Genomic DNA, 13,137 nt, shown 5'->3' on the forward strand with positions numbered 1-13,137 from the left:
TAAGTGAGTTACTGCTCTGCCACCCTGAAACCGCTCTTCTCCTGTCATTCTTGTACGCCACCAGTCCGCTACCGGATCAGCTGCCAAGCTAGAAACCGGGATTGCTAGTCCTGGGTTCCTCTGCCTTTATTCATGGGCCACATCAAATCAGCAAACAGGACCTATCCCTTCCGAGGCCCCCAAACCCTACTGCCATTGCCTCGTGAAGGGCTACATCGGTTCTCACTAGATTAACTCTTATTTCTCCTTCAAGATGGTAACTGGTGTGGTTCTTGTTTGTACATTCCGCCTCCACATTACCTCATTCTCTAAACAGAGATTGGCATTAGCTGATCCCCGTTCCCCTTCTGTGGACGAGCCCTTCATACTGTCATAATTAGCCAGTCCTCCAGGCCCGTCTTGTTTGGATTGAAAGCATACTGTTTGAAGTTTGATTTGAGTTGTTTTCTAACTGTCTAATAGTGTTTGTGGCTGTTTGGTCCTGATGCAATGCTCGTGGTGGGGGAGCTGTGAGCGCTCGCGTCAGTCTCTGTCCTGTGTGCTTCCCAGGTTCTGAGGAGTTACTGTTTGGGGGTATTAAGTTCCTGATTTTGGAGGTGGCAGAGTTGAATAAAACCAGACTCTGTGGAATTTTAATTCCTTTTGTGGCTTTTAATAATGACACAATGTCGATTTTTCTCTTAAAATGTTCAGAAACCCAAACAAAAGAGAATTGAGTGCTGGTTGTTGTTACAGTTTTTGTATAGCCCCCACATCCCAAAAAGGTCCTCAAAAATACTTACTTATCGGGAAATGAGTCTTGGTTGCCGAGGGGCTGTCCATCGGAAGATGGAAGCTGAATTTAGTGGCCCGCATTTCACAGCTCCTGTCCACTCGTGCTAACAGACAGCATTGTGATGGACTCTGGGATTATTCCACAGAGAAAAATCAATTGTCTTAAAAGTTTGAGAATATCAGAAAGAGGAGAGGCAGACTGAGAGAGGCTCTCAGTTCTGAAATTCATATTCAAGTGAGGGATATTAAACAGAATTTGTAGATCCAGTTCTTCTAGATTTCATGGTATTACTGATGCTGAGCTGCCCATAGCTTTCTTTGCAGCTTGGTTTCATTCAGTGCCCTAGAAATCTGATAGAATGAAATGTAAGAATCATTAGCTTTGCTAATAGACCATTTTCTCATCTCTGCCAAATAATACTTTAATATTGCAGGAACATGACTCTCATCTTCCTCCTCTCCATTTCTGTAAGAACCACTCCCAAAGTCTAGCATTTATTCCTAAGTTTGCAGTGTCTGGGTCCCTGGCCAACTAGACCTGTAAGCATGTCTATGGCTCTCTGTTGTTTCTTTATATTTACTTGCCTGAGATTGAAGTTGTTTTGGGGGTATAGCTAGCATCTCTCCTATGTAGACAAAATCATGTGGATTTTCTTCTAGCTCCCCTCTCTTTGAGCTTAATACTTGTGTTGATGTTTTGAAAATGTCTTCCTTGATTTGGAAGTTGATATATTTTCTTTTGGGTGGTGACCAGGTTTCTGAAAGACAGGTAAGTGAGTGCTGTTTTGGAGCTCAGTTCTTATATAAATGTGCCAGGGAAGGATCACCTTATTGAAAGTTATACCCTGTATCTTTCCATATGAATCCTTTGGTGAAGTGAATAGAGTATCTGCTGAGTGTTAAGATGCTCATTTCCTCCGTGTTTAAATCAGAATGCGTCAGCCAGTCAGTGATTCATGTAACGTGCCTGACTCCTTCCCCCAGAAATTCTTTTTATAAAATAGATAGTACTTTAGCATTGAGGAAGTTTACTTAATGGCTACTGTGGATTAGGAACTGTGCCAGCACTTTACAAGGATTAACTGATTTAATTCTCAGGGCATCTTCATGAGGTGGATGGCAGTATTATTTCATTGTACAGATGGGGAAGTTGAGGCTCGAGGAGGCTGTGTGATTTGCCCAAGTTAATGGTGGAGTTGGGGTTGGAAGTCCATGTGAGCTATTGATTCTTACTGATAATTTGTGGCTTTGAGTCTGGTTTCCCTGAGGGTTGGGAGGAAACCCCTTGCCTCAGCTGCGCACAGAACCAACACGGATGCGGTGTCCTTGGATGCCCAGAGCCAAACTGAAGAGGCACCACCCAGAGCATACCCCTCCCCTTCACCCCACAGTGTGGAATCTGTGTGTGATGTATGTTTTCTTTTTTCAAAACTGGGTTGGAGCTTGGAACAGCAAATATTTGATCAGAGCAAATTTCCCTTGCTAAATCCTGCCAGCTTGTTCAACTGGAAGGTTCTTTGCCTAAAAATATTCACCACTTACTGAAGGCTAAATGACTAAGTCACCCACAGAGCATAAAGCAGGTCTTAGTATGTGGAGCAGGGGTTGTTTGCATACTTGTATTTTGAATGAAATATGCGCTGCCACATACTCACCCTATGATGAACCTAAGGGGCCTCTGGGAGTAAACATGGGAAGGGCTTTGCTGGGGCTAGTAGGTGTGGAGCTCAAGTCTAGCATTCTCCTTGAAATGGATTCTAGGAGAAGGAGAGGAGAGAAGTGGGTTTGGGGTGGGGAGGTGGAGAAGAGCCTGAAGGTGAAAGACAGGCTGGGGTAGACGGAAGGGGTGCTGACATGCATGTATTATAGTGGGGCCAGGAATTAGCTTTGCTGATAGAGTGGCAGAGAGAAAGGAGGGAAGAAAAGAGTTGAATGAGTGTTATGGAGCGATAAATCCCATGTAAATACAACAGCCTAAGGAGTGAGGTGGTGTGGTTCCTCCGTGAGTATAGCTTTTACGGATTTAAAGCACTATCACCTCCTTGTTACCCAAACACTCAGTGGGTATAGCTTTTGTTTCCGGTTTGGGGCTCTGCAATGTTCACTTTGTGTGGGGTTCCCCCATTACTTCACTATCTGAAGATGTTAACCCTGTGAGTTTGCTCTCTCGTGGTGACACACAGCTGACAATTCAGAGCCCTTCAGAAAGCACTTGCTGACCCCTCCCACACCCTCGTGGAGGTGTTTCCTGTGTCCTCGTGTCTAGTCCTAATTGCTGTTCTGGAGCAGTTTCCAGAACAGACATTCTCACTGGGATGCCCAGGGTGCCTCCAACTTGTATGTTAAGAACATACTTCTGATCTGTTCTTCTGTTTCCACACCTTGTCCCCTGCCAACCCTTTCCCCCTCCACCCCAAACAGCAACGTGTTAAAAGAAGCAAAAGGGAGCCCTCCCCCATCCTTCACTTACACAAATCACTGTACGGATTCTTGTCATCTGTACAATCCTACCAACTGTGACTTCTACCCACAGAATTGCTATTTTCCCTGGCACTGGTTCACCCTCTTCATCCATTACCTGGACTGTTAAAACAGTGGCCTTCTAACTTACCCTCTTGCCTCAAACCCACCCCCTTTCTAGTAAGTCCTCCACTTTGCAGCCATTCCAGCTTAAACAGTTGTTTCTGCTTGCTTGCTGGATGGGGGCCGGACTTCTTAGCATGGTGTACACCTGGCCCTTCCCAACAAGACTCTGCCGCCTTTTGTGCTTTGTCTCTTGCCAAGGAATACATTTTTAGTATAAGTGTGCCCCATGCAATATTTAGTCTAAATATGTCCCAAATATTGTATGTGACACACTTACACTAAAAAATTAGTCATTGTTGATCTGAAATTAAATATTTTTGTTTTTTGGGTTTTTTTTGCTGAGGAAGATTTGCCCTGAGCTAACATCTGCTGCCAATCTTCCTCTTTTTTTGTGTGTAAGCTGCCACCATAGCACGGCCACTGACAGACGAGTGGTGTAGGTCTGTGCCCGGGAACCAAACCCAGGCCACCAAAACGGAATGCGCCAAACTTGACCACTAGGCCACCAGGGCTGGCCCCAAAATAATAGACGTTCTGTATTTATCTGGCAACCCTACACATGTGTTACTTTGTTTTGTAGCCTGGTCAAAAAGTATAGTAGCCTCTTTATGCGTTTATATCTTGCTCTGATCTAAAAAAATTGTGGTTGCAGGAACTTGCTGACTGCAAAATGTTTGACATTTCTTTATTAAATCTTTTGTATCTGTTCATGAAAATGATGCTATATGTATAGGGAGGGTCTCCGGAACAATGCCTTTTTGCCTGAGGCACTACTTTGGAAAAACATGTTTTGTTTTGGAGGAACATGTCTAAGATTCAGGTGCAGTAATGACTGCAGACCTTCTCTGAGGGGAGGGAATCCTCATTCAGGAAGGTGAACTCCAGTTAAGTTTAGTCTTCCTTTTGTTGATGGAAATCTTAATAGCCTCAGTTATTATTATTTCTTCAAGATCTTTTCTGGAGAAGAAACTAAACTAGCATGCTTCAGTTTTACCTCCAGCTTTGTGGTACTTTTTCTCTGTGATATTTTTGCCTTATGAATAACAGCTATAATATGATTTTCAACTGATTTTCTGTTCTGAAGAGTGTTCAACTTTGATGTTGATAAGAAGCAAGTTTTTGTTTTTTACCACTGACTAAGTCCGTATGTTCTGACAGTAATAGAAATGTACTGCTATTTTCCTTATGTAAGATTTTAATTATTCTGATAATGTAAATACATCAAGACCTTCTAATTGGACTAGATTAAACCATTGTCAACATTTATTAGAAGACTAAGACACGTAAATAAAGTGGATCAAGAAAAAAACCCAATTAACAACCAATTCATAGAGAAAACTACAGATGACCATAAATTTAAGAAAAGATGTGAACTTTGCTAGTGATGAGGAAGATGGACGTTGAAACAAGATAGTGGTTTTTTTTTGGTGAGGAAGATTGGCCTTGAGCTAACATCTGTTGCCAATCTTCCTCTTTTTGCTGAGGAAGATTGGCTCTGAGCTAACATCTGTGCCCATCTTCCTGTATTTTGTGTGTGGGTCACTGCCACAGCATGGATTGATGAGTGGTGTGTTGGTCTGTGCCGGGGATTCGAACTTGTGAACCCTGGGCCGCCAAAGCGGCACTCACGAATTTAACTACTACGCCACTGGGCCGGTCCCCAAAAAGATAGTGTTTTTTATCTTTAAATTGAGTGTTCAGGTTGGGGATGTGAGCATTCTCAGATATTATTGGTGGGATATAGATTGTTGCAGCCTTTGAAAGTGTGATTTGACTTTATTTCTTGAAATTTTAAAATGTAGATACTACTTGACCCATTGATTCCATTTCTAGGCCAGGGGTGTCTCCTATATAAATCACAGCATATGTGCAATGAGGCATCACAATGGGGTTTATTGAATCAGAGTTCATAATAGCAAAAACAAATACACAAAACAAAAAACCCTCCCAAAAAGATCAATATGGGAATGCTAATCAATTTTGATCCAGCCTTACTATAAAATATTACATAGTGGTTAAAAAGAATGGGGTGGGATTTTATGTATTAATAGGGAAAGATCTCCATGGCTTATTGTCCATTGGAAAAAAAATATTGCAGAACAATACATATACTCTTATTTAATAAAGCTGTCTCTCTATATAGGTATGGATATGGTACCATACAAGTATATATATGTGTGTGTGTGGTATATAGGTATGGGGGTATGTATACACACACACACACACACACACACACATACATATATGTAAAATAATAAAAATACCCACCAAATTAACTCTCCTGAGGAGGGGAGTGACATTTTGGAGTGGGAGTGAAGGAAATTGCTCACTTTTTTCTATATATTTATGCATTTCAAGAAAAATATATCCATGTATTACAAGTGTAATTTAAAAAAATCCTGATGCTGGATTTCAGAATTCATTCAGGTAAGTAAAAGCTGAGTGGTGTGTTATGAACACTGTATCTTTTAAAAAGATTCAGAGAAAATTAAGAAAAAGTCTTTGGAAGAGAGACTTTCTCCTCAGTCGTCGTTTTCTGTGCGCATGGTGCGTTTCTACATTAGATTTTTTTTTTTAATTTTTATTTATTTGTTTTTTTTCCCCCCCAAAGCCCCAGTAGATATTGTACATCGTAGTTGCACATCCTTCTAGTTGCTGTATGTGGGACACGGCCTCAGCATGGCCGGAGAAGCGGTGCGTCAGTGCGCGCCTGGGATCCAAACCCGGACCGCCAGCAGCGGAGCGCGCGCACTTACCCGCTAAGCCACCGGCGGCCCTCTACATTAGATTTTGACCTGTGGGCATGACAGCCCTTCTTCACCCAGCTTGAACAGACGACTGTTTTCTCTTTTTCCTCAGATTCCTTTTTACGAAGACCTCTGTAAAGGCATTAAAGCGGGAGATACCTGCCAGAACCTGGTGGGCTACTCCGCCGTGTACAGAGTCTCTTTTGGGATGGCCTGTTTCTTCTTCATCTTCTGCCTCCTGACCTTAAACATCAACAACAGCAAGAGTTGCCGAGCGCGTGTTCACAATGGGTCAGTCCTGGCTCTTCAGGGGGTGGTTTCCCCTTTCCTTACTTTCAGAACAGTATTCCAGGGCCTCTTCTACCATCAGCCCTCTCACTGCTCTTCCTCTAGTTGAAATTGGTGACACTGACTTCAGGGAAGGTGGGACTTGCTGCCACACAGAGGCCTGAGAGCTAGAATCCTATGTGTAACACCCCGTACCCTAACGAGACATGTGCTGGAGACAAGAGTTAATTTCTTGTACCAAGACCTTTCCCCAGGTCATTTCCACCCCTGCAATGAAATGGTGTTTTGCACAATCAAAGGCCACGCCGAGGCTGTCTAATTATGGGAAAAGGTAGTCTCCAGTCACTTAATTACTTCCCCTCGATTTGGAGAGAACACTACCAGTGGCAGAATCATGGCTGACATGCTTATGTTCTAAGAGGCCTTTTGTCCTTCTTTGAATATCATTTAAATACATTTCCTTGTTTTTTTTCTTCCAGGTTTTGGTTCTTCAAACTTCTGCTGTTGGCCGCCATGTGCTCAGGAGCTTTCTTCATTCCAGATCAGGAGACCTTTCTGAATGGTACAGATGGGGTATTTTGGGTACCTATTTTGTTTTTACCCGTTTTGTAAAATTATTCAAAAGCGTAGTCCAGGGTGCCTTTGATGTTTTGAATTACTGATTTTCTTATGGCTTAAAAAAAATTCCTGCCTTACCTGCCCATACTTTATCTATCCTCTCCACCCCCGGTCCCCCTCCTTCCCTACCACCTCTTCTCCCCCTCTCCCCCACCTCCTCCTCTCCCTGGCCGCGTGTGATAAGACCTTTAGTTACTCTGTGGGCTGAAGATTGAAATGGTAATTTTAAGGTTATTGGCCTGAAAGGAAAATGAGGCACTTAAAATTTGTTTGAAAGGCAGTTGAGCATGTCAGCATGACACCACCAGCCATAATTGGAGAGGCCCAGGGAGACCTGGTTCCTTCTGAGCAGTACCCAGAACAGCCCGGGACACCGAGCACAGGGCTTCTCAGCAACTCCAAACCTGTGGCAGCTCTCGTGGGATGAGAAAGGCATCCTCCAGTCTATTTCTAAATGTACCTGATGTGAAACCGTGTGACACTGAACTGCATTCCTTATTGATAGAACTTACCAAAATGAGTTTAATGTGAAGCCTTCAATCAGAGTTGAAACAGGGGACCCTTCTTCCTATGAGCTAGGGAGAAAAAAAGCCTGAATTTCAGTGGTTCAAAACACTATTCAGCCCAAGTGGATTCACCTTCCTCGTTAAGACAGCAAAACATTCACCCTGTGTTGGTCCATAAGGAACAGCCATAGTCCCTCTAATAGTCACATATCAGAGTCTGGCTAGTTTTCAGGGTCATAGTCCTTAGGGAAGTTATACCCAAGTCTCGTTTTTACTTGAAATGCTGTTAACTAGTTTTCTATTCCCCACAGACCTACTTTTATGTGTTAGAATAATATATTTAGAATGAGAAATAGCTCAGTCATTTTTATAGACAAGCTGTAACCCAGAGATGTGACATGGCTCATCCAAGGTTAGTGCTTTTTGTAGCAGAGCCAGAAGTAGGATCTGAGTCCTTGACCCCAAGTCTGAACCTCGTTTCCTCACCAGACGTTGGTGGTTCCCTGTCCAATAAAATTTGAACCCTTGATTTTTCTGGTGATAAGTGTTTTTACTTTTAAATTGTGGGTTGTTGTTGATTTTATGAATTACTGCTCTGTTAGGATGTCTGGCAGTGATAGCATGGAGGTTAAGCTTGGACTCTCCAGAGCCAGACTGCCCGTGTTCACTTCCCAGCTACATCCTTTACTGGCTACAGGACTTTGTGGATTTACATAGACTCTCAGCTTTCTCGTCGGTAAAGTGGGTATAATAGTAGTACCCAACTCATATGATTGTGTGGGAATTAAATGTATTGCAGGTATGGTGAGCATGCAGTAAAAATGAACTGTAGTCATTACTCTCTTTTGAGCTAAACACTTGGAGCAATCACCTCATCTCCTTCTGGATGGTCTTCTTTTGCAGCCTGGCGCTATGTGGGGGCCATTGGAGGCTTCATCTTTATTGGCATCCAGCTCATCTTGCTTGTGGAGTTTGCACATAAATGGAACAAGAACTGGTATGTGCCTTTATGGAGAGCTTCCAGTGAACTCACCTCCTGACTCAGAGAAACTGCCCGTGGAACAGCGTTGATCAAGCTCTGATCTGAGTTGTGTTGGCAGGGATCAGCAGCCTGTGGACACCAAAAACAGCTTTTGCTGGTGCCTTCCCTTCACCCCTGCTCCTGGGACCTCTTCATTCACTCCTCTCCCGTGCTATTTTTCTCTCCTTTCTACGTTCCTTCTTCCACTTCATTTCTTTTCCCTTTTTGGCTCTCTTTTCCCCCACGGTCTCTCATTTGGGCTCCAAGTCAACCAATGGTGTGACCTAGCCTCACTCAGCCGTGTTGCTGGCACCTTTTGGTCCCGGCTCTATGATTGTGGTGGTGGCTGAAAACTTGGGTAGGCTTTATCCTAAGCTTCCATCCTTAGGAGATTGAAAAGAAAAAGTACTTTGGAGCTGGAGGTTTACTTTCTGCAAAGAAGAGGCAATGGAAGAGTTCTCTACTTTAAAAAAAATTTTTGTTCCTTCTCAACTGCCTAAGAGTGGAAGGACCCCTTCATTAGGAAGAGCTGTTGTTGCCTTGGGAAGCCATCCTGACTTTTAAAAATATGGGTTCTTTCTCAGTGCCGTGAAAATAGAATTCACATCCCAGGATAAGTGGGAAATGCCAAACTATTAATAGCTAGTTTTATGTCTTGCTGGGCCTCATTGAAGAAATGACAGCTAGACAGGGGTCTAGCCCCTGGAGTGCTGAGGCCATGATGACTCTCTGTGACTCTGGGCAAAGCACATAGCTACTCTCTGTCTTACTTTACTTACAAAATATGAATGAAAATAACTGCCTGTTGTGCCCAGTAAGGCTTTTGTTATTTTGTAGATTTTATGGGCATTAATGTTATTTTATACTGTTTTGGGGGAAAAAAATCAGAAAGTACTATATGAGTGTGAATTTTATTTATCTTGGACAAAACAAAATGTACTGTCCAAATGCTCTCAAAATATTTTTCATTATGGTTATATTCCTCAGCTTGGTAGTAGTAGTTGCTGTTTCTTTGGTTTTGTTTTTAAAAAGTCAAATCATGAGATGCATGAGTAAAAGGATAATGTTGATCATTTTATTATTTGGTAAATATTGGAGTAAGTACTCAAACACTTAGCCTAGTTTTGAAATGTTTATGATACATTGAATAATCATACAAATAGCACTACGGATGTGTTTTGGTATTTTCTCAAGTCTCAGTCTCTACAATAACACAGATTTCCGGGTCTGAGTTATGCTTGTATATAAAGTATTACATGCTGTCCTGCTTTCTGAGTCATCCTTGAAACCCAAGATTTGTGTTTGGGTTCTCTACTAGATCTTGTTTTGAGGCAGTGGAGTTTTCCTAAATATAAGCCAAATGGGTGACTATCTTGTATGGGACCCTGTTTTCTCAGTTGTGCAGAAGAAATACTCACAGTAGGTTAGAAATGCATTTTAATGATATTAATTTAATTATCACTCTTTCTATAATAATTCTTAATGTACTTTCATGTACTTAATGTACTTTCTGAATTTTTTATTAGACAGAAAAAATATGTCGTCCTAAAATTTTCACAAATGTACTTCAAAATAGGGTACTTCATGGTAAAATAATAACCATGAGTGCCTAATTTGTCCATTAAATAGTCTGTTCTCTTGAGAATGCCTGTGCTTCTTCACTCTGACTTGAATGTTTTGATTGATTCTGAAACCATTTTCTGGGACTAATTGGTGCCAACTTTTAACAGGCATTTTGGAAGAGTTTGGTTGCTTTAAAAACTTTCCAGAAACCACTCAATAATAATGGCTTAAGAGCTTTGCAACAAATGACGTTGCTGTTGTCTGGGCTTTGAGGCCGATATCCCAACAAAATCCCTTTTGTCAATATATTCATAGTTGACTTGTCTGCCTAAAGTTAGGATTAAGCTAGGAAGCTCACTAATATTGTTATTTTTCAGATAAATTCATCTAATTTAGTAGGTTTTTTTTGCTGTGTTTTTCAACAGAGACTTTTGCTTACAAGATGAGTCTAGAAAATATAATACTCATATCACTCTTCAGGGAGCAGCCAAAGTGCCTTTTCTTCCCTTTTCTTTCTTCCCTTTTCTTAGCCATCCTGAGGAGGAGAAGATCCCAAAGGCAGGAGGCTGGAAAGGCCGTGGCCTTGGAGACCAGGACACTGCGTGCTCTTTCACTTGAGGCATATCACTTGGCCTCTCTGACCTGTTTTCACACCTGTAAAATGATGTGGTTGGACTAGATGTTTAATGTGTTGTTTTCTTTCTAGGTCAAATTTTGTGATCTGAAGTGTCAATTCTATATCAAAATTGGAGTAAAAAGTAGATAGTGTACTCAGGTGCTTCTGATGAAGGCCCATTTTCTAAATGGACTGGACTGTTCATTCACGTTGTTGTTGGGTTTTTTTATTCCTAACCCTCACCCTAAGCCCGAGCTCACCAACACTCCCAGCCTGGTACCTGCTTCCTGCTGTGTCCGTGCACTCTGCTCTGCAGCCTGGTCCTTTTCTTATCTCCATCCAAGTGCTTTCTGTTTAGCATTTATTCAGAATTTTTGGAGTATTAACTGTGTGCCAGACGATGTGTAGGCACCGAGAGTATAAAGATAAAGAAGTCACGGCACTTATTTGGGATGTCTGCAAAAACAAGATGTCGTCAGGAGGACCAAGGGAATCTAGAGCAGCAGGAGTAGCAGCCACTCTGCTGATATTGCTGCATAAAGTTATTTTTTAACGGTTGACGATCCTTGTACCACTATTCATTAAGCACTCATTGTGTGCCAGCTACTAAACAGGAGAACAGCGATGGGCACAACTCTGTCCTGCTGTGTGTGTGGAGCTCACGTTCTTCTGCTGGTGGGTGGATAGATAATCAGTTTATAATCAAGCACATAAGTAACAGATTCAATGGTGAAAAGAGCTCTGGAAAAAAAGAAAGCAGAGTGTGGAGATTGAGAGCAGGGCAGGGAAAGGCTTCATGATAAGGTGTGAGGGAGACGAACTACAAAGGAAGCACGTAGGGGAGAGCTGGAGGCAGGATTGTGCTGGGCCTGTGCTTGGCTTGTATAAGGCGCAAAGGGGTGTCCACTGTGGCTGGACCCCAGTGATGAGGGATGGATGCAAGAGATGAAATCAGAGATGGCGCTGGACCAGATCATGTAGGGCTTCTGGGGCCGTTGTATGAGATGGAAGGTCATCAGAGGGTTTTGAAATAGGAGGAACGTGATCTAATGTATATGCTATGTCCAGAAAAGATTGGAGGGAGTCAGAAGTGTAAGTAAGGAGGCCAGCGGGAGATAATCCAGGTGAGAGACGACCGTAGCTTGGAGCCAGATGGTAGGAGCAGTCAGACTGTGATTTATCCTGAAATTGGAACTAGCAGGGTTTGCTGATGGCGATGGCATGGCGGTGGTGGGGCAGCAGGGAGAGAAAGACAGCGGTTAAGGGCACCTGCAGTTCTGTTCTGTTTCTCTACCCTCCTCTCCCACCAAAGGGAAGAATGGAACCATCGTTTTCTGAGGTTGGCAAGGTAAAGAAAAGCAGATTTGGGGGGTGGAGGTATGAATATTGGGAAGTTCATCTGGACCTGCTAAGTTTGACATGCTGATTAGACCTCCAAGTGGAGGCGTTGAACAGTTGGATGACGTGAGTCTGGAGTTGAGGGGAGTGGTTAGGGTTGGAGATTTAACTTTGGGAGTATAAGCATAAATTGACTGAAAGGAAGTCCTTCATATACTCGTAACATAACCCAAAAGACTAGAGAAGAACAATTGGACCCCACCCACGCGCTGTCAGCACTGTTGACCCTTTCCTATATAATGCATTCTGTCATCGATTACTATTTGGCTTTTAGATTTTTTTTCTTTCTTGTCTCCTTTTCTTTCATTTCCTTTTTGTCCCTTTTGTAGATTTATTCTGTGGTTATTGGAGCGCCTGGCTTGGTTTCAGGAATAGGATGGTCATTATCATTTTGGCCTTTCCTCCCTATTTTCTTTGTCTCTGGCTGCAGTAACTTTTTCATCATTAAAACATTTTTGCTGGGTTTCTTGAACACTTTCCAGTTTTGTGAAACATTAAGTTGCTTTCTCTGTGAAGGTCTGTGAGAATGTGGTTACAAAGGGCGATTTACTCATGAGGCAGATGACAGTGATTCAGTCCCTGCTCCCTATTGTTCTGTCTCTTCATCTAGTGTTTATAAACACTGTTTTCTTTGTTCTGAACAATTTCTGTAGATAGTTAAACCACCACTTATTTCTCCCATCCCTTTATTAATATGTATATAAAGTAGAAAGCACATTAGTTTCTTCTTTAAGATTCTTTATTGTAAATCCCAGTAGAATTTTTATTCTTTTTCTGGCTGATTTTATTCTCCACTTTTTTTAATGTCACATTCTCCCTTAATCGTACTTTGCATTGTTTTGGAGAAGCAGCACTATTACAGATCCTTCTTTTCAGTGTGGAGATAAAAGAGCTGAGGTCAGCCAGTCTTTCTCTGAGGGAAGTTAATTTGCTTCTCTCACAAGAGAGGGTGGGCATTGGCAGAAGCTGCTGGCAGCACTTGGAGTAAGAGACAGTGGTACCTCCAGGCTCTGTGTTGAT

The 13,137-nt window shown here is 42.3% G+C and overlaps 1 protein-coding gene across 1 annotated transcript in view; it reads left to right on the plus strand.

The window, feature by feature from the left end:
* Positions 1–13,137, plus strand: part of SERINC5 (serine incorporator 5) — a 90,413-nt gene that overhangs the window by 54,350 nt on the left and 22,926 nt on the right. Inside the window, exons 3-5 of the mRNA XM_087430124.1 lie at positions 6,220–6,398; positions 6,875–6,957; positions 8,423–8,516. Coding sequence (XP_087286250.1) covers positions 6,220–6,398; positions 6,875–6,957; positions 8,423–8,516 — 356 coding nt within the window. The remainder of the gene's footprint in view (positions 1–6,219; positions 6,399–6,874; positions 6,958–8,422; positions 8,517–13,137) is intronic.

Source organism: Ceratotherium simum, chromosome 4, assembly GCF_057802395.1.
Source record: "Ceratotherium simum simum isolate JZ-2026a chromosome 4, ASM5780239v1, whole genome shotgun sequence".
Taxonomy (NCBI): domain Eukaryota; kingdom Metazoa; phylum Chordata; class Mammalia; order Perissodactyla; family Rhinocerotidae; genus Ceratotherium; species Ceratotherium simum.